This window comes from Balaenoptera physalus (genome assembly GCF_965194825.1).
Source record: "Balaenoptera physalus genome assembly, chromosome: 17".
Taxonomy (NCBI): domain Eukaryota; kingdom Metazoa; phylum Chordata; class Mammalia; order Artiodactyla; family Balaenopteridae; genus Balaenoptera; species Balaenoptera physalus.
The window spans coordinates 8,146,508-8,170,528 of record NC_138895.1 but is presented as its reverse complement, the minus strand read 5'-3'; the positions used below and the strand labels follow the sequence as shown (position 1 = coordinate 8,170,528).

The 24,021-nt window shown below is 38.4% G+C and overlaps 1 protein-coding gene and 1 long non-coding RNA gene across 6 annotated transcripts in view; one reads left to right on the top strand and one right to left on the bottom strand.

The window, feature by feature from the left end:
- Window positions 1-24,021, bottom strand: part of RAB2A (RAB2A, member RAS oncogene family) — a 76,298-nt gene that overhangs the window by 31,131 nt on the left and 21,146 nt on the right. For 4 of the 5 annotated variants that reach the window (XM_082433099.1, XM_082433101.1, XM_082433098.1 and 1 more), the window contains 4 exons: window positions 16,769-16,840; window positions 11,023-11,090; window positions 831-913; window positions 307-399 (listed from right to left, as the gene is read on the bottom strand). In XM_082433099.1, the coding sequence (XP_082289225.1) occupies window positions 307-399; window positions 831-913; window positions 11,023-11,090; window positions 16,769-16,840 (316 nt within the window). The remainder of the gene's footprint in view (window positions 1-306; window positions 400-830; window positions 914-11,022; window positions 11,091-16,768; window positions 16,841-24,021) is intronic. The other variant, XM_082433100.1, reaches the window with a different exon arrangement.
- The window catches only part of LOC309646618, a 139,883-nt gene that overhangs the window by 100,339 nt on the left and 15,523 nt on the right, over window positions 1-24,021 (top strand). The window lies entirely within an intron of this gene.

The following is a 24,021-nucleotide window of genomic DNA, read 5'->3' as shown; positions in this document are numbered from 1 at the left end:
ACATTATCAGTGGGTTTTATTTTAAATTACTAATCAGATAAACCTACTTAAGAGTATTCTTTAAAGTATAGCTTCCAATAAAAACTATTTCAAATAATAATTTCCAATAAAGCTTATTATCTGCATTTTAAAAAACAAAAGAAACATCTTAGTATCTTAAATTTTTATAATTTAAGAAATCAATAACTTCACATTTTGGACAATGTACAAGACAGGCACTTTAACAGTTACCACATGAACAGTTACCATATAACAGCTATCCAGTCTTCATCATTATGTAAAAAAGCTTTAAAAGAGTCTTTTTACCTTTTATTTCCAATAAGCATAATGACCATGTTGGAATTGGAATGCTGGCGGGCATCTTCTAACCAGGTTGTCAAGTGGTTGAATGTGTCTCTTCTAAACATAAATGATAATTTGATAATTTAATTTCAAAGTATTTCCCCTAGTGGTGTACAATGAACAGTATGCATTCCATTAAAGATAATTATTTTTAGCCATGTCCAAGTAGGAAACAGATTTTAAGTACAGTATCTGGAGTCAGAGCTCACTGACTATAGTTCAGTTTAGGAATTAAATGTAACCTCACTTTAGGAAATTCCAATGTATAAATATCATTACTAAATTTATCAACTTGGGGTGCTTATTCATATAAGAGAATAACTTACAGATTTCTGTAGTAAATTTAAAGTTAATTCAAGATACATTAAGTTTTAAAGGCAGATAGCCAGGACATAAAGGCAGAGCTATACTTTCATTACTGATAATCATATTTATTTAGAAAAATTCTCTGCACTGACTACTGAACCAAAAACTTTACACGTTCTCACCTTGTAATATCATACACTAGTAAAGCCCCTGCTGCACCTCTGTAATATGACCTTGTGATGGAACGAAAGGACTCTTGCCCTGCCTGTGAGGAGAGAAGAAAAGGTTGATAGTTTCCTTTAACAAACTGTCCTCTACATTTTCTTATTATTCATATGTAGAATATGGACAGGTAGCGAATGTGTACATAAAGGAAAAGAAGAAATCCTAACTTCACCAGTCTTAGCAAAAAGTCACATAATACCACTACTGCTCAAGTCAACCAGACGAACATGCAATCCACAACCCCCCACCCCCCAAAACAAGACCTCTAAACTTTTTTTGGCAATCCCTGACAACCCAATTTACTGAATGGCTTCACAATACATGAATCATTATTAGAGCACAGAATGGACTCCTAGCAACTAAGCTCTGAAGACAAATTTGAAAGGAAGCAAATAACCCAGAGCCTCACATTTGAATTCAATAACCCACTCCCTGGGGCAGCTGTTGACACTAGAATAAATAAAGTCCATTGTAAATAAATGATGAATGACATCTTTACGCCCACCATCTGCTGGTGTAAAGGTTGTTGGAAGGCCAAGGATGCAGATTTTATCAGTTATATCATAAACTGCAGTGAGCTTTCAACAGTCATCAGATGGAATTCTTTGAGCAATCATTTTATTATGAAAAACAGAAAATGGTTCTGAATTTATGAAATTTTTTTCTCTACACTTAATCAATTTTCTCTGTTATTTGATATAAAATGCTTGTCAAAAGGCAACAGGACAAAAAGTCATCTTTATATCCACTTGTGAAAACAGACTTCAGAGATTATGCAAAATTAGTTACTTTCCCTTCTACCAGTGGCACTAATGTTCTGCTTTTTAAGAAAGGCTGGTGTGGGATATGCCTTTTGCCTCTGAGTTTAAAATTGAGACAGTTCTTATCAAAAACACTTTTTTATTTTTAATCACTTAATTTCTACCTCTGAGAAAAAATAAGCATGTAAATTAAGTAAACAAAGCCAGTTTCCACAATTTTTGTATTCAAAATCTACTAAGTCCTTGAAAAATACTCATGTTTCCATATTCTGAGTTCTGATCTCCAAGTGTAAATATTAAGCCCTTCCCACCCTCAGAATGCACATGGACAGTCAGGTTCTGCCCTGTGCTAACACTGATACTCAATGCTGTAATTCTTGTTGCCGTCCCACTACATCCCTGTCCCCCAGCCCCGGTGCCTAGCACTGGGTCTGGCACCTAGCACTGGGTCTGGCACCTAGCACTGGGTCTGGCACACATCAGGCATGCAGAGAAAGCCTGCTGAGTGCAAGAATGAATTCTAATGTCTCAGTCAAATGCACAAAATGGTCATTACTCCATCCCACCTAAATGAGTGGACATCAGTAAGTCCTGACGTACTAAGTTCAGTAAAAATAACTTCTCCCAAGTGGAAACTAAAGGTTAGACCTTCTTTCGGTAACCCGAAAGCATTTCTGGCACTTAGAATAATGTCTTATGATAAATTAGATACTGAGAAAGCCATCACATAAAAGGGCTGTAAAAATGGCCAACTCGTTTCACAGAGTTTGAGGTTAAAACACTAGCTGATACTAGTTGGAAGCATGAAATTAATTACAGTTATTTTTATATAATTTATTGAGATACATCTTTCCCAAAAAATCCTTTCAAATCCAAGTTCAAAACTCAAGCATTATGGGAATTTCTTCTTTAACTGCTTAGCATGGGAAAATTAAGGGCTAGAACGGTGTGGATTATATATACCAAGGAAGGATCATGTGGCAAACAATACAAAAAAAGATAAATATTAGTTCAAAATGAAAATCAAGCTTAGGCTTTTGTATCTCCCAAGCCTAAACAATGAGCAAAGGTAAAAGTTCTTTAAATCAATCTTGGTGGGACCTTTTGTGGGAGGAGTTAAAATGAATACAGTTGACCCTTGAACACCACCATTTTGAACTGTGTGGGTCCACTTACATGTGGAGTTTTTTTTCCCATGGCAAACAATACAGTACTACACAACCTGAGGCTGGTTGAATCCACGGACACGGAAGAACTGCAGATAGGAAGAACCACAGATAGGAAGGACCGACTATAAATCAGACCCAGATTTTAGACTGTGTGGGAGTTGGCAACCCTAACGCATATTGTTCAAGGGTTAACTGTGCACCTGCTACAGATCTTATAGAGAACTGTAAGATCTAAAACTGCAGTGTGCGCTGCCACAGGTCTTATAGGGAACTGTAAGATCTAAAACTGCAGTGTGCGCTGCCACAGGTCTTATAGGGAACTGTAAGATCTAAAACTGCAGTGTGCGCTGCCACAGGTCTTATAGGGAACTGTAAGATCTAAAACTGCAGTGTGCGCTGCCACAGGTCTTATAGGGAACTGTAAGATCTAAAACTGCAGTGTGCGCTGCCACAGGTCTTATAGGGAACTGTAAGATCTAAAACTGCAGTGTGCGCTGCCACAGGTCTTATAGGGAACTGTAAGATCTAAAACTGCAGTGTGCGCTGCCACAGGTCTTATAGGGAACTGTAAGATCTAAAACTGCAGTGTGCGCTGCCACAGGTCTTATAGGGAACTGTAAGATCTAAAACTGCAGTGTGCGCTGCCACAGGTCTTATAGGGAACTGTAAGATCTAAAACTGCAGTGTGCGCTGCCACAGGTCTTATAGGGAACTGTAAGATCTAAAACTGCAGTGTGCGCTGCCACAGGTCTTATAGGGAACTGTAAGATCTAAAACTGCAGTGTGCGCTGCCACAGGTCTTATAGGGAACTGTAAGATCTAAAACTGCAGTGTGCGCTGCCACAGGTCTTATAGGGAACTGTAAGATCTAAAACTGCAGTGTGCGCTGCCACAGGTCTTATAGGGAACTGTAAGATCTAAAACTGCAGTGTGCGCTGCCACAGGTCTTATAGGGAACTGTAAGATCTAAAACTGCAGTGTGCGCTGCCACAGATCTTATAGGGAACTGTAAGATCTAAAACTGCAGTGTGCGCTGCCACAGATCTTATAGGGAATTATAAGATCTAAAACTGCAGTGTTTCCAGTCTAGATAAGAAATAGTAAAAGGGAAAAAGTTTAGGAAAAGCACATATCTATATACCATTCCCATTCCTCCTGAACTGTTTTACAAAGAACAAACATGTTGCAATATGGAAATAATGTATATAATGCATCACTTTATACTGAATCCACTGAATCTGGATGGATTTCGCCCATCATTACAAAATCAAAAACTCCAGCAAATAAAAAATGAAACATTCCAAGTGAGGGCTGTGAAGGTAACTGTGCACCTTGAAATCTAGGATCACTGTGTAATAAGCGAAGATCAGTGTTCAGAACAGTTTCCGAAATCTGAAGACCTGGCTTGTCGGGACAACACCCCCCACTCTGGCCTAGTCTCTGTCAGTGGTGCTGGTAGCCTTAACATAAGTCTTGCCCGATAATGTGTTTTTTGTTTTTGTTTTTTTTAAATTTATTTTTGGCTGTGTTGGGTCTTCATTTCTGTGCGAGGGCTTTCTCTTGTTGCGGCAAGCGGGGGCCACTCTTCATCACGGTGCGCGGGGCTCTCACTGTCACGGCCTCTCTTGTTGCGGAGCACAAGCTCCAGACGCGGAGGCTCAGTAGTTGTGGCTCACGGGCCTAGTTGCTCCGCGGCATGTGGGATCTTCCCAGACCAGGGCTCGAACCCGTGTCCCCTGCATTGGCAAGCAGATTCTCAACCGCTGCGCCACCAGGGAAACCCCGATAACGTGTTTTATTACGGCTTCTCCAGCTATAAACAAACCGTTAAACAACTAACTGCAGAAAGCTAGCCCAATGGTTATCTTGATCACATTAAAGCAAAGTAATCTAGTTTTTAAGAAGCACTTTAATATAAACCTATTCAAACTGTGATCGACTGATATTGTTTTAAATGAAAAAGAACGTCAACTTAGGGCATATAGATATTTTTGATCCTCTTCACTGCAAGATGCTGGCTTCAAGAAATTTCAGAAGCTTGGAACTGAACAGGATATAGAATTCTTTGTATCAAAAGAAAGGGACTCCTGGGACTTCCCTGGTGGCACAGTGGTTAAGAATCCACCTGCCAATGCAGGGGACATGGGTTCGAGCCCTGGTCCGGGAAGATCCCACGTGCCACGGAGCCACTAAGCCCGTGCGCCACAACAGCTGAGCCTGTGCTCTAGAGCCCGGGAGCCACAACTACTGAGCCCACGTGCCACAACTACTGAAGCCCGTGCGCCTAGAGCCCGTGCTCCGCAACAAGAGAAGCCACCGCAATGAGAAGCCCACGCACCACAACGAAGGGTAGCCCCCGCTCGCCACAACTATAGAAAGCCCGTGTGCACCAACGAAGGCCCAACGCAGCCAAAACTAAATAAATAAATTTATAATAAATAAATAAATAAATAAAATAAAATTTGTGCCCAGGATTTGTTTTTTAAAAAAAACAAAAAAACAAAAAGAAAGGGACTCTTAACAGCAGCTAAGGGTATAAAGGAAAATGCATTTCATGAGACAGGAACTAAGTGCACAGCATCAGAAAGACCTGCTTGGGACGGCCAGAGTAGACCATGAGCTGCCAACTCACAATACAGCTCTGTGATTTCTGGGAAAAAAAAAAATCAGCAAGATACCAGATATGCAAAAAAGCAGTACAGAAAAGTCCGCCTCGGGAGGTAACAGGCATGCTCATTCTGAGGACGCTTACTACTAAAATTAGAGCACAGAACACGTGTGAAAAAGAAGCCTGTAGTCCTCCACTTTCCATGTGAGGATTGTTAAATTAAATAAACTTGATTCTTCGCCCCAGTACCTTTAAAATTGACCTCCAATTGCCAGATAAAGATTCCCCCAAATTGGCTTCTCCATGTGCCTAAGTCTTTCTGTTGAAACAATTTTTGTAGTAACCAGTCTGGCAACTTAACTCCTCCTCCTCTTCTGTTATATCCATAATATACAACTTCACACACATCAAGCTACTGTTAAAAAAATCTCTACCCTGAATGTAAGTCCTAAGCTCTTGGGAATCTGATCTCTATTTGTTTCTCTAGAATTTTATATTACTATTCCATAAAAGTCTTGTTCATACAGCCATTTTTTTTCCTACTGGTATTCTGCCCATATTCTGAATATTCCTGCTTTTGTGCCTCTGTTTAACTCTTTGCCTGAAAATCTTTCTCCTCTATCTACTTATCCAATTTCTATTCCCTTTGAGGACCAGTTCAAGCCCCCTAATCTTCTCACAAAGCTAGGAAGCTTGCCTACCACAGCCTATACTTATCCTTTTCTCCTCACAAATCCAAAAGCAATTTCATGTGATCATTTGGTTCCAATACTATTGATTAGATAAAATGAACACACTGCTCAAATGCTTATCTTTTCTCCTCCTTAGTTCTCCTTGAGGGATAGCCTAACTCAGAACACTGACGTATATTTAGAGTGGACACTCAAATATGTTATCTTGATTGATCCCAAACAGCCAATAAAGTTAGAAAATTAAGATTTGTGAGAATCAATATTACAGTAATACCTCTTACTTGCACTGTTAGTCATTTATCTAACAACTCCAGCTACACAGAACACAGCCAAGAGCCAAAAAGAAAAAAGGATTTCTAAGTAGCCAAGTAAGTTATCCAGTGCTCAAGCATGGAATCTCAGGTACTTTACTAAACAGACTCAACTTAAAAATCTAGACCTGTGATCAAGGAACTGCTATCATCGAGGAAAAAGATTTTGAAATCTACACACAAGAGCAAGACTTCTGGCTGGGACGACAGCAAGATTAGAATCAGTTAAGAATCACAGTAATTTTTAGGCTGCCTCAGTGACCACAGCAAGGATGGAGAAAAAGTCAACTGGGACTATTTAATTCTAGGTCTTTTAAGGGAGTTTCATACAGAAATTAAAGTAGATTCTGGGAAGAGAAATAAAGGTTGTGAATATCTAGGAAACAAGAGATGTTGAATGCTTTAACAAATTTAAGAATAGTTACTTTGAAAAAAGACTCAGGATGCAATTGCTGACTTCAGATTCTTCTAACACTGCCATATAAGAGAAACTGGAGACCACAGGTGGGAGGTAAACATTAATGTAGAATGACATGTCTAAGATAGTTTCCTGTCCCCGTGGCTGTTCAAGAAAATGCTGATAAACAGCTGCCAAAGGAGGTGAAACAGCTGGACCTCCAAAGGCCTCTCAACTCCTGGGGCTGGGGGGGTGGGAGCAGGGCTGGGGGGATGGGAGCAGGGCTGGGGGGATGGGAGCAAGAGGAGTGGCAGAGGCAGGGCTGCTTCCCAGGCTTGGCTCCAGGCTCCTTCTCTAGCCCCCCTGAATTCTGGTCATCCATCCCCACTGCTCCATTGAGACAACAGAAATTCTCACTTTTGGGGTAAGAAGTTGGATATGAACTGACACATTTTACAAAGGACCAAAAAATGCCTCTGATTTGCTGAAAAGGTACTTTTAGCATATAGGTTTCACATGATTTTTTACATAGTTTTACTAACTTTTATTTGATGGGAAAAATATTTGTCAGTCTAATGTAAGAATGTTTTCAGGGAAGCTGAACAGACACATGGACTTAAAACATCCATACTACAAATTCCGGGGGGAGAATAAAATTTGGATATGCTGGGAAGGCAACTGAAAAAGTAACAAAAAGCAAAAGACAAGCAAGAACAGAAAAAGGTGGGTAAAGACTGGATGAGGGTCTGAGAGTGAGAATGGAATTGGGTACAAGGCATGTTTCTCCTTTGACTTACCTTGACAGATACCAGGAATATCAAACATTTGACTTCCCGTAAAAGAAAAAAGGTTACAACAGGGGCAGCGGAAAGTGCTTTAAAGGATACACTGATAACTATTATCACTGCTTCTGGCAAGGCCTTCAAGGAGTATCTGTTGGCAGCTGTACTTACTATTTTTGAAAGAAAGCAAAGATGCTGGATGTGGAAATTTTGCAAGGAAAGCCCCTTATATTTATTTTTATTATGAATGGAAACAGATATATATAAACATATATACATCCATATAAATGGATGACAAACATCCTAAGATACTGAGACTCAGTCATTGGGAACAAAAATTCAGTTTAAGGCTGATGAAACAAACCATAACATTTGGCAAATTTTTCCCTGAAGGACTCTGGGATGGTTTTGTAAATATCCTGGGCCAGGAACAGCCATGACCCTTGCTACTAAAAACACAGCTTGCTATACAAATGTATAGACACACTACAAAACATTAACGACATGGGAAACTGTGTTTCACCAGATATAAACTAAGTGTGGGAGCAACCTTAATGTGTGTCAGATAACATCTATTAAACAGTTTCGGAAGTTAGCTATGAAAGAAGAAAACCAATGATAAGAGGAAAACCTGTAGGGCAGAGACTCAAGAAACTTTCATAAGTTAACAGAGTTTTTTGAACAGTCCTTAAAATCTGGAACAGGCCATAGTTCCTAGCACCCTCCATTTGGAAGCCCTGGAATTCTTTTGGGGGGGTCACGATGTCTTCAAAGACACCAGTCTCTCCGTGTTAGACAAAGGAGAAAGAAGACCACCCCCTGCCCTTCAGAGGAAGTGTGAACAAGAGGATTGTTTTTGTTCTATTTCCCTTTCATACTGTCCAGCATAAGTAATTATTATAGATTTCTTTTGAAAGATCACTGCAGGTAAAACAATTAACTCATAAGCTAAGGGGAAAAAAGGCACTTATCAAAAGAAGGCATGACTAGTTAATCTAGAAAACAACTGGGGAATGAATGATTTGTTCAAGTTTCGAAAAGAGGGGAGGGATTATTTAAGAGAATACCTTAAGGATAGAAGAACAACTGAATAAACAAAATGAACTACAATGAGGTGGTTTGTGCCTAAAATATCACACAATTTTTATTACTATATTAATCTTTCCTTTTGAAACCATGTATTTTAGGAGACGGTATCTTTTCAGCACTTCCAATGATCCTAAAGTTGCTTAGACAGAATGAGATAGATATTTCACATATTCATTCAGTAAAATTTACCAAACATTGCATCAACCAGTATAAACTAAGAATACAAACAAGGCACAAAGTTGAATAAGACATAGATGGTTCTTTCCCTCATGATGCTTATTCTGAGGAGGGTAAATATGGGAACAAAAAAACTCTGATAACAACGGGGTAAGAGCTATAACAGAAATATGCATAAAATCTTATGGGGACAACCAGCTATCCCATGGGGGTCAGAAAGGCTCCGCAAGTATTGATATCTGAGCTAGTCTTAAACAGAAAAGGGGGAAAAAGTACTTCAAGCAAAGCAGGTATTTATGCAAAGTACAAGGTATGAAAAACATATTTATTAAAGAATAGCAAGTAGTTTGGTTCACACTACACTGCAGGATGTGTGTTGCCCAAGTTTATTAGCTAAGGAAGCAAGTTGGTTTATGTTAAAACAATCACTTCTGAAAAAGAAGTGAAACTTTTAATACAGAAGTAGAAAATACTTCCTTTTGGTTAGAGATCATTTATTTTAAACCTTTAGGAAAGAAGGGACTGTGCATATTTTACTTTTGTCTTGCATGGAAATGCAGTTTTGAAGTCATATCGCCTCAAAGAATATAAATCCAGGAAGTTATGAGGTGCTACTGGCTGGGAGGGGAAAACACTAAGAAATGGTAAAAGCATAAATCTTTACTGCAAAAAGAGGAAACAAGCAAGCATAAAAACACAGAGTCCGATGTATAACTCCGGGACAGAGCAAGACAGAGATTTGGGGTTTTCCATTTCAAGGATGACTGTGTGGTGCATGGGAAGGATCAGCCTTCAGAAACTTGCTTGGTCTTCTTGCGAATCCACTCTGTGAGACTGAATATTCTTCAAGGTGCCTTCCTTCAATAATGGCTATTAAAGGTGACAGGTGAGACACTAAGACTGCATGATTAGGAGAAAAAAGAAAAAAAGACCGGGGTATATGATGATAAAATTCCCCATATTTTATATTTCATTTACTAGTTTAGAGAGATGCTCTTTGTAGGAGACCTTTTGGTTTTTCTCAACTGGGGTTCTGTGAAGAACTAAGTCCTAACTGCCCTAAGGTAGTGGTACTCAAAGTGTGATCCCTGACCCTGGGGTGTCCCTGAGTCCTTAAGGGTCCATGAGACCCTCCACTTCCCAACTACCTATTTGTGTGAGGTTATATTTTCTTCATATACTTCAACAAAACAACACATAAGACTCAATACAGGGGCAGATATGAGAATCCAGCTGTCTTCTACGAAGCAGATAGAAAAGAGATTTTTCAAAAGGTAACAGAATGGCACTCTTCACACTGGAAAAATATAGTTTTTTTGTTTTGGAAAAACAGTTAATTTCCATAAAAATTGCATCATTTATCCTAACATACAATGAGTTTATTATGGTTATTCTACAATGAATTAATCATTAACTATTTAATAAGTTTCTCAGTTTTAATTTCTAATATGGTAAATACTGATAGCTATAAGCCACAGAAGCAAAGGCTCTTTGAGGTCTTCGCTAATTTTTTAAAGTATAAAGGGATTCTGAGACAAAAAAGTTTGGGAACCTCTACCTTAAAGCATCCATTGTATATAATAAAGTAACTTCTCTTTTATGCATAATACAGGAAAACAAAGAAAACAGTCACTCAAATCATTTTCTGTGGTTCAGATGAGAAACTGCCATTAAAACACTACAACATAACAAGATATGTAACAGGCACTCAATGAATATAAATGACAGAATCAGGAACTGGAGCAAGGTAGCTTCAAGTGGTTGGAACTAAATCATACTTTTAAAATAAATGAATAAACTGTCAGATCAAGTGACTATCGTATTGACATTCACGTATTTTACTTCTTATGTGTATGTTAGACATACTGCTTGTTTTTCTTAAAAACATAGTTTCTAGAGCATTTCTGTTTAGATCCCCTAGACTGAGCATTCGCTCAAATATGTTCACCAAAACCTGACACCTCGGGTACCGCTGTTTGAAAACACTGCATAATAAAAATGAATCTTTTCTGGTACCACATTTTCTCCCATCATGGCTGCAGGGGTGTTGGTGCCTAACAGACCATAACAGGCATAAAATAACATTAAAACAGAACAAACGTATAATGTAACTTTATAAAACAACTTTATTGAGGTCATCCAGTGTATTTTTGCTATACTTACTGTATCCCAAATCTGAAGTTTTATCTGTTTCCCATCAATGGTTATCATTCGAGCACCGAACTCTACACCTGAATAGAACAGAAAATGTTTTGTTATACAAACTAGTGGGAATATATTTCACATTTAAGGATTTTTTTTAAAAGGCTGTCTATTTCTAGCACATGTTATGCCAAGTGATATGCAGATTAACAAATACAGCTCCTATCCTCAGAAAATGTATAAGCTAAGGCAGAGGCTAAGGATATAATTAAAACACTAAGATATCTGAGTCTAGTGTAGTCAAGAAACCAACTGTGGTCTTCATGTTTTGCAGGCTCTGTAATATTTAAAAAATCTAGAAATGAGATGCAAGAACCATAATTATTAATCACAAATATTAAAATTTCATAAAAACTATTAGTGTGGTATAAAATTCACTAAAACGGACAGATGAATTTCAACATCATCATCTTGGTTCCCAGCATGGGTTATCAACTAGGAAAGAAATCTCCAAATCCACCCACTAGAGATGACCATTGTTTAAACATATCTTCAGACATTGCTCCATGAATAAAATACACACAGAAGTATACAATTTTATATAAATGGGAACACATAAATGCTGTTCTGCAATTTGCTTTTCAGTCACTGTGTCATCAACATTCTTCCGTGCCACAAAGTATCTTTACAAATCAAAAAATATATAAAACTATACTATTGTTTTTGATGGCTGCATAATATTCCTGTGTGTGTGTGTTATCTCTATATATACACGCATTTTATTAAGTTGGTTACTCTACTGCTACAAATTTTGGTTGTTCTCAAATTTTCACTAAGTAGTTGATGCTGAAATGAATTTTTCAACTTATGATTATGATTTCTGGCAAATTACAGGAAATAGGATTGCAGGTCAAAGGGAATACAAACTTTACAATTATCAGTTGACTACTCTGGCTTTTTTCCCTGCGTATATCAGCTCTTTTGAAAGTACTCATTTAATCATCAAAATAGGAGGAGGAGAAAAAGAGGGGGTAATTTCAGAACAGCAAACAACTGTGAAGGCGACTCTGCAAGAAGTCTATCACTCACATTATACCACATCATTACTGCTTGGCGTGTGTTCTATCAGTATTTACATCAGAGTCAGGGTGAAGGGAAGACACACATGGTCCCCAGAAACCAGATGCCATCCTGGCAGAAAAACAGCTTTTCGTTAGTTGCCCAGGAAAGGGCATACTGCCCAGTGCCAGGATTCCATTTCAGCATCTCCTATAATTCCCCCACCTGTGATTAGGAGAGTGAGTACAAAGGTAACTTAGCCTCCCAGGATACGTAACTTGATGGAGTTTCTACTCTATATTTTATTACTTATTCCATCCTAGGGGCATAGTCAATACAAAGAAACTAACGGTATGTTTCTTAGACTCAGAAATACGGGAAAGCCAAAGAAAAGGGACCTAGGAGTCATGATGTACTAGAATGAAAAATGCAAAACTATAAAACTATGCCATATAAAACCATTACAGTGTTTACATATCTATCTATCTACATGCATTTATTCATACACACTGTGTGCCACAGGGTGGGCGGCACCCAAAACAACCGTCCACCAGCTTACCATTAGTGACACGAAAACGAGTAGCTGAGGAAAGAAACTAGTGACTACGTATGGGACAATTGTTCTTTGAAATACCCAGTATTTAAAAGGAATGTTCTAAAGTAGAAAATTCTACACATCAGCAAGATAGTTGACAAAATGGAGGCCATTTCATGAATCTATTGTTTATAGCCACAGAGAGAAATCCTATATTTCCTTCCACTGTCATGGATGGGTTTTTAACCACAATCCAAAAACATCTGCATGGCTCAATGGGATTCAAGATTTCTTAAATCCAATGCATAATGTCAAATTTGGTGAAAAACAACTGCAAATTAGAAACAGACCCTTGACTGATACCAAGGGTGGGCAAGTAAGGGCAAGCAGATGCTCCTTCTCTGGAAATGACATCCTGGGCGGAGGGATGAAGATACTAAAATTGACTGGCAACCGTTCCATCATCTGCTGTAGGATGGCTGTTACGGTCTCTGCTTCCCGGCCTCTTAAGATGCTTCATTCCTGCCCGTTCCCAAGTCCACGCCCCCACCCTCCTGTGGGTTCTATATAAAACTCCATATATTCCCTTTCCTTAACTTAAGCCGTAATTGAGTTTTGGTATATTTATCACTTTATTCAAAGTAAATACACAAGAGATTACTGAAGCTTAAAAAGTCCTTAAACAAAGATTTTGCCCCTAAAAACATACCCAATTTTAAAGACATGTTACATGAAAATCAGGATTGGTTCTAAAGCAGGTAAATATAATAAGATTGCTATTTTAAATTCACTTATTAATAGGGTCAGGACAGAGAATAAAAAAACAAGAGGCCAAGAAACTAGTTAAAAGGCTACTATATTATCCAGGAATGAGATAAAGAATGATGATAAGAAGATAAAGAATGGTATACATCTCCAAAGAAAAATGACAACCACTGTTGATTACTGAAAAACTATGATTTCTGTTTTCCTATCAAGTGAAACAGAAACAAAGAATTCAACTTCAGCCTCAAAAACATTACCTCTTTCCCATTTACCTTCTCATAACTGGGTTCAATGCAGGTTTTACCTTTGTATTCTATGTGGCAAAAGAAAACGCTGAAACCTGAAGCGTCCTGAACTCTAAGAAACAAACAAGAACCCCAAACCTCATACTTCTCTTCTGGACTGTAAAAAATTTTATTAAACTTTTCCCTTAAGTATATATATGCTTGAGAATCTCATTTAGAAAGTTTTCCTTATCTTTTTCTTTTTTTAATGGGATAAACCATCATCCCCTATGCCCTTGAGGCTCTCTTCCCAGATACATTTTCAATTAACAGCCAATTTGGCTGCCAGAGAAATTATCTGTGGAACCAACGGCCAGGCCCCATTTACCTGACACAGTCAGGGAGTGATGCTTATTTTTTCCACATATGTTAGTCACTTTCAACCTTCCAGGACAAAATACTCTGAAGGTAAATACACACTTTCTAAGTTACCTCTAGATCATTACCATCCTGGTAGAGTAAGTACTTGCATCCTTGCACAGTATCCATTTACTGAGCATTCACTAATCGATACCTACTAATTGTGTGACCCTGAGCAAGCTAAGTTATTAAATCTCTTCTGTGTTTTAGTTTCTCTTATTTGTAAATGGTATTAATGATATCCATCTCATAAATTTTTTTCCAAGATTAGAAGAGTTATTACATACGTGGAATCTAAAAAATGATACCAATGAACTTATTTAAATAGAAACAGACTCACGGACATAGAAAACAAACTTCTGGTTACCAAAGGGGATAGCGGCGAGTGGACGGGGGGAGGCACATAAATTAGGAGTTTGGGATTAACGTAAACACACTACTGTATATAAAATAGGTAAACAACGAGGACCGACTATATACCACAAGGAACTATACTCAGTATCTTGTAATAACCTATAATGGAAAAGAATCTGAAAAAGAACATATATATATATGTATGTATAACTGAATAACTTTGCTGTACACTTGAAACTAACATAACACCGTAAATTAACTATACTTCAATAAAAAAAAAGTTACTACATACAAAATAAGTGCCTGGCACACAGTAAGTATTTGGTATGGGTCCATTGTTATTACTATTTTATATTATACCTTCCTCTATTCATCAAGCAAAGGCAAGTACACAGCAGAATCAAGATACTGCCTTATGCCTATTTTAGCAATCATTCCAACATTCCTCTAAAAAACATGTGCTAATTACCTTCTAAACTGTTTTTAGGTCAGAAAAATAAATTCTTGTGATGGTGTCACAAGGTACAGTAGTCAGGGTCCAACCAGAAACACAGAAACCATACGCAGGTATTTAAAACAGAGGGGATTTAAAGTAGGGAACTGGTCACATTAAAGGCAGGGCTGAGAAGCCCAAGGAGCAGAGGGTAAAGCAACCCAGAGATTAGGAACAGCCAGAAGCTGCTGCTGTCCCTAGGCCAGGGGGCAAAGAGAGAAACCAGGGTTCCCAGAGCCCAGGAGCCGGACCACCAGTGAGCCTGTCAGGCAGGGGCTGCGGCTGAAGCCACGGAGGGCACACAGTTAATCCCAGCAGAGAGGGGAGAAGGGCCTCAGCTTCTCTTTGCTTTTAACCTCCTAACTCCCAGTGCCCCGCATCAGCGAACCCAGAGGGAAGCCAGCTGGTACAGTTACATGGGTTACAGTTTTCTAAAAACTCCCTCTGGTGTACTCCCCCTCACAAAGGCTCCCACAGGTAGAGCCTAAGCCGATTTCTAACAGCAGTGAGGCTCAGGCCCATGCGCCCAATCAGGTGTGCCCTAACAACTGGAAATTTACACGAAAGCTTCAACGAAAAGGAAGACACTTTTGTCTAGTACCCTATATGAAAAACAACTGGCTAGTTGTCTCGGGACCGAATCACGCCTAAGAGATGGCCTCAAGGTTCAGACCTAGGGAGCAAAGAGCAGATCCTACACAAAGATGAGCTCACCAAAGTTACGCTGCATCATGAGGATCGGCATGAAAGAGCAGTACCTGTTTTACCCATCATTATTGGATATAATTAAAACCATCAAAATGAAAATGGAATCTGCATGTTCTTATTGACAGTAGCCAGTAAGGAGAGATTTTAATGTATCTACAAAGTACATGTGGCTTGGTTGAATACTATTAACTGATCTAATAATTTGATTCATAAACTCTATCTTCGATTTGGTATTTTAAAAATACACAGGACATGAGAATCAACTTGTTATGAATAGTGAGTTAATCATATCTATAGAACATAAGCAGTCACTGGCTGAAAAGATACATTAAGCTATCAACTGTAAAGTTTAACTAGATTTCCAGTTACCTTGTTTCTTCATGGTTGACTAATCTCTAATTGTTACTGGGCTACAGCCATAGAAGAATAATCTAGATTCTTTAGCTTTCAGGGTATAAATATAATTTTTTTAAAACAGATAAGAACCCTGAAACAGTATGCTTAAAGTTTTTAGTTTTTCACTTAATTTTATACTTTTGCATATTAATGAATAATATCACTAATAATAAAAACTAGTGTCGCTAATAGTAATAACAGCTAATATTTGTTGACCATTCCTTACCAGTAACTGTCTCATTTATTCTTCACAATTGAGGAAACTAAAAAATGCTTGATGGTAGTTTTTCTCAATTAATAATTATAGGTAAGCCTAAAGCACCATGTTGCCAGGCACTGTTTCAATGCATCATATTTATTAACTCATTTTCTGTTCAGAATAATTTTGTGAGATGGTTACCACTATTTTTCTCATTTTACAGATAAAGAAACTGAGGCATTGAGTGGGAAAGTGGCTTGCCCAGCTAGTTAGCAGCAGAGCCCTGATGTGAACTCTGACAAACTGGTCCAGAGTCTCTGCTCTTAACCCCTCCCTATGATACACTGTCTCTCAATCAACTGTTTTATCATTAAATACAATCAAAATCAAGTATTAATGTCTTGCTGCATTCCAACCACTTTTACAGAGTTGGGGAATATTATTTTTAGTATACATACTTATATTTTTTAAAAGTGATGGAGACTAAACTCTGTACAGCAACAAATCTAGTTTCATTGATTTCTGACTCATCACTGATGGAATGAGCCCTCTAGCACATTCCATTTCCACCAGCCAAAACATCTAAATGCTTCTCATCTCTTTATAAAACTTACCAATAGTAAGGTCATGTACTGGCTGAAACCTCTTGTCTGTAAACTGTAGCAATAAGCATGATTTACCAACACCTGAAAGTTAAAAGAAAAAAAATTTAAGGGACAAAATTCACAGAAATTAAGAAATACTTCATAAGAGTACTTGGAAAAGAGGCAGCTAGGGTTTCTGGTGCTCTGAGAACAATCTGCCATGATTTTTCAGTGCTCTCATTTCTTGGGGAATTAGAGGACTGATGATTTGGGGAAAGGTGTTGACCAATCCAAAACACCCTTTTCATCCTTTTGCATTCATTCAGCATTTCAATCTGAAAGATGAGAGTGGCAGCAGCTCCCGGAGACGACCAACCAGGTCCTCCCAGCAGCCTCTATACCACAGGACTCATGCAGTGAAGTGTTCATGCACTTCTGTTTTTTCTGTAGTAGTGAAAATATTTTAAAAACATAGTACTTTCCTCTTTTTATAGTTTATTTTATCTTAGTCTCCTACAAACAAACAAGTAAGTGCTCAGGATCTACTTTTCTGGGAAAAGCTGCTCACTCTTATCTTCTGGCTGATCCATTTCAGGATCGACTCTCATCTGAATTGCATTCCTTCACTCTATTACTGAGGTCTTGAATAACTTCCAAATTCCCAAATTAAAGGCACATTTCCTATATACATCCTACTTGCCCTCTGAGGAGAACTGAATATTGCATACCACACCACTTCCTACTCACTTTCAGGCCCGTAACCTCACACTAGACCGAATCTGCTTACTTGGTAGCATTCTGCACTTACAAAACACAAAGGCAGTCATCATTTATTCATTCATTCACTTACTCAAAAAGTCTTTATCGAATGCTAACTGTGCACCTGGAAAACTGATACGCTTCCTTCCTTACAATCTAGCTCAGGGAGAGAAATGTTAACAGAACGAGTGCGCAAATCATCTATATGAACCGTAATTTGAAATAATTATAATGACTGCCATTTGAAAGAAGAAAACAAAGTTCTATGAGGAAGAGTAACAAAAGAGGCTGAAGGGCTGCAGAAGGTCTTTCTTAAGTGACGCAAACTAAACTGTTCAATGTCTTCTAGATTATCCGCTCAATGAGAGAAGGACAACGAATACCTTGTCACTTGCTGCCTGTCTTAAGGCAGAGATAAGTCACTTAATAATTTTGCTGAATGACTGGCCCTAGTGTCAAATGCCATAATGATTGTCAAAATGCCCAGTAACAAATCAAATACATGGTCTACTCTGTGTGTGTGTGTGTGTGTGTGTGTGTGTGTGTATGGTTGTGTTTTAGGAACTATTTTATTTGTTCAAAGTTTTTTGAATGTTTTAAGATTCTAGTTAACTGAAAATAAATTGGAATTTCACAACATTTGACCTTGGTTTTCTTCTCTTTCTTTTATCCACAATTTCTCTTTTACATTACAAAAGGCACAAACTCATTAGATTTTTAACACCCTTGAATAACCTAGGAGAGAAAGAAAAGAAATTTTTTTTTTTTTAGTTCTTTGTGTGTTTTCTAAAATTTTATATTAGAGTAGAGCCAATTAACAATGTTGTGATAGTTTCAGGTGCACAGCAAAGGGACTGGGCCGTACATATACATGTATCCACTCTCCCCCAAACTCCCCTCCCATCCAGGCTGCCACATAACATTGAGCAGTGTTCCCTGTGCTCTACAGCAGGTCCTTGTTGGGTATCCATTTTAAATATAGCCGTGCGTACATGCCAATCCCAAACTCCCAAACTATCCCTTCCCCCCATCTTTCCCCGTTGGTAACCATAAGTTCATTCTCTAAGTCTGAGTCTGTTTCTGTTCTGTAAATAAGTTCAGTTGTTAACAGGAAATTATTATTTTTTAAGTGTTAAAGTACAAAATAGGTGAACAACTGAGATGTGAATCTTCAATTCTGTTTTTTAAAAAGAGGTTTTATTTCTAAAAGCACTTTTAGGTTCATAGCAAAATTGAGCAGGAAGTACAGCAAGTTCTCATATACTCCCTGCCCCAGGGAAGCACAGCCTCCTTCCCTATCAACATCCTGCACCACAGCGGTAACACTGGTTACAACTGATGAATGTACACTGACACGTCATCACTTAAAGCCCTCAGTTTACATCTGGGTTCATTTTCGGTGCCGTCCATTCCATGGATTTTGACAAATGTATAATGTACCCACCATTACGGTATCATACAGAATAGTTTCACTGCCCTAAAAATCCCCTATGCTCTGCCTATCAGTCCCTCCCTCACTCCTAGCCCACTGATCTTTTTACTGTCTCCATAGTCCTGCCTTTTTCTGATTGTCATATAGCTGGAATCATACAGTATTTTAGCTTTTTCAGATTGGCTTCTTTCACTTAGCAATATGCATTTAAGATTCCTGTTTCTTTTCTTCATTTCTATTTTTAACATTCGAAATTTCCCCATATGGTATAGAAAAAAATTATAATTAGAAATCACAAACTTTATTACTGAGGGACCTAAAGAATCATCTCACAGTCTGGTAATCATTTAAGTGATACAAGAGCCTGAAACCCTTTTCTTACCTCACAACAGAGTATGGATTGCTCTAGCAATAACAATACCACTTATTCTGACCAAATACTGACTTCACTTTCAAGACACCATATTCTTTTTTCAGGTAATCAAAGTATCCTTCAATGCAGAGAACATATCCAAGTGCCACTATGGTGTTTCCCAAGTCTCCTTAATCACCTATCTGTAGATCATTTGTCAGGATCGGTTAAATTTACAGGTAGCTCATCTTATTCAATATATGTTGACTTCTACTATTTTAATTCTGGATAAAATACTTGGGGTTTCTGGCTCACAATCACCAACACTTTTCCAGATTGCCAAATTGAATTAGCTAGTCTTTTTCTCAGTCCTCAATTTATCTGATCCAGAAACAGGATCTGTTTATGCCCATAGAATATTTCCATATAGTTTATCTGCCTACAACCTCCTTGAAAATGATCGTTTCTGGCTTTATCAGGCTATAACCACCTCCTTGGTCCCTTAATTCTGTGACAACTGCTCTTCTTCTTCCATGCAAGCCTTAAATACTGGAGGTTTCACCACCATCTCATATTTGGTTATCTTTTCTCTTTAGCTGAGAGAACTAATCCAGTTCTATAGCCCCAGCCTACACCTGTAAATTAGTCAGTGATTACCAAATCCATCTCTCCAGCCACCATCTTAATTAATTTCACTTTTATTATATCCAACTGCCTACTGAACATGTCCACTTTAATTCCTTCAGGGCTGAAACTCAAACTTCCAAAACCTAATCCATTCCTTTTCACTTTCCTGCCTACCATCCTTCCAACAATTCAGAACAAACTCAGCATCTCCTTCAGTATTTCCTTATCTCTGGAGTTGGTTCCCAGTGCATCACACCAACAAGAATATCATAGTCATCCTTAATTCCTCTTCCTCCTTTATCATCTACAGCTAATGGCTCAGCAATCTCATCAATTCTCTCAGAACCATCGTGAATTCCATGCTCTCCCCTCCTCTTAATCCTCAGTGCTCTAGTTCTGGTCCTAGACATGATCTTTCTGCCTTTAGCCTTTGCCCTTTCTCCAACCTACTTGTATAAACCTCTGTGAAATTTTTGCTAAAATGCACATGATTAACCCGCTGTCATGGAATACTGCTTAAAATATAAAATTCAAGCCCTTCAAAACAGTAAACAAGGTTCTTTGCATTTAGGCTGAAAAACTGTTATTCCAATAGCTCATATTATCATACTACAGTCTAGAGACCCTAGATTTAAGCATAACACACCATCTCCTGTCCTCTGAAATGACACCATGTTCTTCCCCGGTATCTCTTACCAAGGAACACTTCACTCCTTGGCAACTCTAAACTCATGCGTAGAGATTCCAGCTTAGGGAGTCCTATGCCTTCTTCACTAAAGCGTTCCTGTTCCAAAGATTCTACCAATCCTCAGGCAGAACTAATGGTACATTGGATTTCCGTAATATTTCATTTATGCCTCAAAACCCTGGTCAGAATCCCAGCTCTGTCGCTTACTAGCTGTAACATGGGGCAAGTACTTGACCTTTCTGAGCTTCAAAATCCTATCTATAAAATGGGGGAAACTCCTACACTTTGGTGAACTGTTGTAAGAATCAAATGAAATAAATAAATGTAAAAGGGCCCCTCTACAGTGCTAGTTACCTGTGTCCAGTTCCTAAACATTCTTTGAGCTGTTTATTTAGGACATGTGCCTTTTTCTATATGCATGATATACTTCAATAAAAATAACAACACTATGGTCTTTCTGATGCATCAGCTTGCCTAGAGCCCTCTCCAGTTATTCAAAGACTAATCTGGGTGTTGCTGTGAAGGCATTTGGTAGACATAATTAAAGTCCATAATCAGTTGTGTCTGGTATAAGATAGAGGTCCAGTTGCATTCTTTTGCATGTGGCTGTCCAGTCTTCCCAACATCATTTAATGAAGAGACTGTCCTTTCCCCCACTGTGTATTTCTGGCTCCTCTGTCATAAATTAATCGACCATATATGTGTGGGTTTATTTCTGGTTTCTCTATTCTGTTCCATTGATCTATGTGTGTTTCTATACTAATACCATACTGTTTTGGTTACAATACCTTTCTAACATAGTTTGAAATCAAGTAGAGTGTGGTGCCTCCAGCTTTGTCCTTCTTTCTCAAGACTGCTTTAGGTACTTGACCACTCTTTAATTAACACGAATTACTGCACCTAATAATGCCGCTGTTAGAGTTCCTACCATGAAGTCACCTTAGCTTCTTCCTTTACTCAGGGTCCAACACACTGTCCTCAGCAGGACTCAGTGTTGTGGTGAGAACTGACTATCTGACTACCACATCAATGCCACATGATTACAAGTAACACTCATTAAAAACACAGATTCGTAAAATCCCACCCCACAGATTGATTCAGTTAAGTCTTTGGTTAGGCCCAAGAATCTAATAAACCTCCCAGTGATTTTTTTTTTAGGAAACGGGTCCTTCTCCACAGGAACACTGGCATAAGTGCTAGGTATTCTACTGAAGTTTATTTTCCTAGTCCTAAACCGATTTCCACCAACTTCAAGATAATTTAAAAAAACTGATGATGGCTCCATTTTTAAAATAGTAAGACAAATAGCTTTAATTTAAAAGATGTGGAAAAAGCAAAAATATAAAAGACCAACTCCTAACTACCGAAGTTTTGTCCAACTGTCATCCTGAAATCATGGCTGCATACTGTCATCTACTATACTGGGTTCTCAAAAAACAAAATGTAATGAACCACGAATGAATGACCTATCCTCATAACTGAAAGTAATCCACTGAAGAGTAATATGTTTTAAAATCATACCAAAGAATGGACAGACCTCAAATACAGATCATACAGAGATATGGCGAATTGGTTTAAATGTTAGTAGCTTATTTTGCAAACACAGAAAACTGTATCCTTTGTGCTAACACTCCAAATCGAAAAACCGGTGAAACGTGAAAAAATAGTAAAGTCTGCTGCTCTTTTTAAACAGAAAATTAATAAACTCAGCATAGACATTAGAAAGAATACAAGCTTTACAGTTGTAACACCAGTATTCAAGTCCACCTGTATTATTTCATAACTTGTGACCTCAGACAAATTAGTTACAGAAACTAAGCTCCATTTCCACATCTGTAAAATAGAAAAAAGAAAACATCGCATTCCTACTTCAAAGGAATATCATAAGGCTCAAATGCAAAAATTTTGAATTTTTCAAATTCAGAAGTTTCAATAAAAATGTTAGAGGATTCTTCAGGATGAATACAGCTGAGGAGCAAAATCTCCAACCAAACTCATCTGACATTGAGTTCAAATTTTTAGATATATATTTTCTAAAATTAACTGAAGAATATAGTCACAATCTATAATTTTCTTTTAAATAAAATGACTTCAGAGTTGTTTTCACGCTGCTGGTTTTCCAAACATCATCTCCCTCACATGTACGATAGCAATCCTCTCAATTACTGCAACTAGATACTGATCTGGTGGCTTACTGTAGTGAGTTCTTAGAATGGCTCCCAAAGAGATATGTCCAAGCCCCAACCTCCGGAACCTGTGAATGTGCCTTTATTTGAAAAAAGGATCTTTGCAGATATAATTAAGGATTTTGAGATGAGATCAGCCTGGATTCAGGTTGGGCCTAATTCCAATGACAGATGGATATGCAGGAGAGAAGGCCATATGAAGACAAGAGGCAGAGACTGGAGTTACGCTACCACAGCCAAGGAACACCGAGAGCCACCAGAAGCTGGAAGCAGCAGGAAGGATTTTCCCTGGAGCCTTCAGAGGGAGCATGGCCCTGCCTATCCCTGGATTTCAGACTTCTGGCCTCCAGAACTGTGAGAGAAACAGGCTTTTATTGTTTTAAGTCTTGAAACAACTTTCTGATAATTTGTTAAGCTGTGCTAGAAAACCAATGCACTTATCAAGAGTAATCTTGCCTTCCTTTTTCTCCTTAGATTTTTACATTGCTCGTCTCCCAGTCTTGTTGACTCCGTCTCTAATAATTCCTACTGTAATCAATGAAGAGACTCAAACACCAGAAATATTAAGAGTGAGTAATAAGGGAAAAAGGAAGCAAGGAATACAGAGCATTTATTTGAAAAATCTCTCAGTGAAGGCTAGGAGGGTAGGAAAGAGATAGTCACTCAAAAAATATTTATTAAGTACTCACTATATTCCAGGCACTGAGCTTAGTAATAAAGAAATTAAAGAAAGTTCTCAAGAGGACGTAGCTTTAAGAACGTAAGACATCTTTTCCTCAAAACTGGAAGGTATAGAAACAAATACTCAGACAAGGCTGAAAGACTTGCTAAAGAATCAATAAAATGAAAAGGAAATAGGAAGATGTGGAGAACTAGCCCTCCTTCCCTTGATGCAAATCATCTACCGTTGGGGCTTCCCTGGTGGCGCAGTGGTTGAGAATCTGCCTGCTAATGCAGGGGACACAGGTTCGAGCCCTGGTCTGGGAAGATCCCACATGCCGCGGAGCAACTAGGCCCGTGAGCCACAACTGCTGAGCCTGCGCGTCTGGAGCCTGTGCTCCGCAACAAGAGAGGCCACGATAGTGAGAGGCCCGCGCACCGCGATGAAGAGTGGCCCCCACTTGCCGCAACTGGAGAAAGCCCTCGCACAGAAACGAAGACCCAACACAGCCATAAATAAATAAATTAATTAATTAAAAAAAAATTCAAATCATCTACCGCTTTTATCTTCGTTTTACA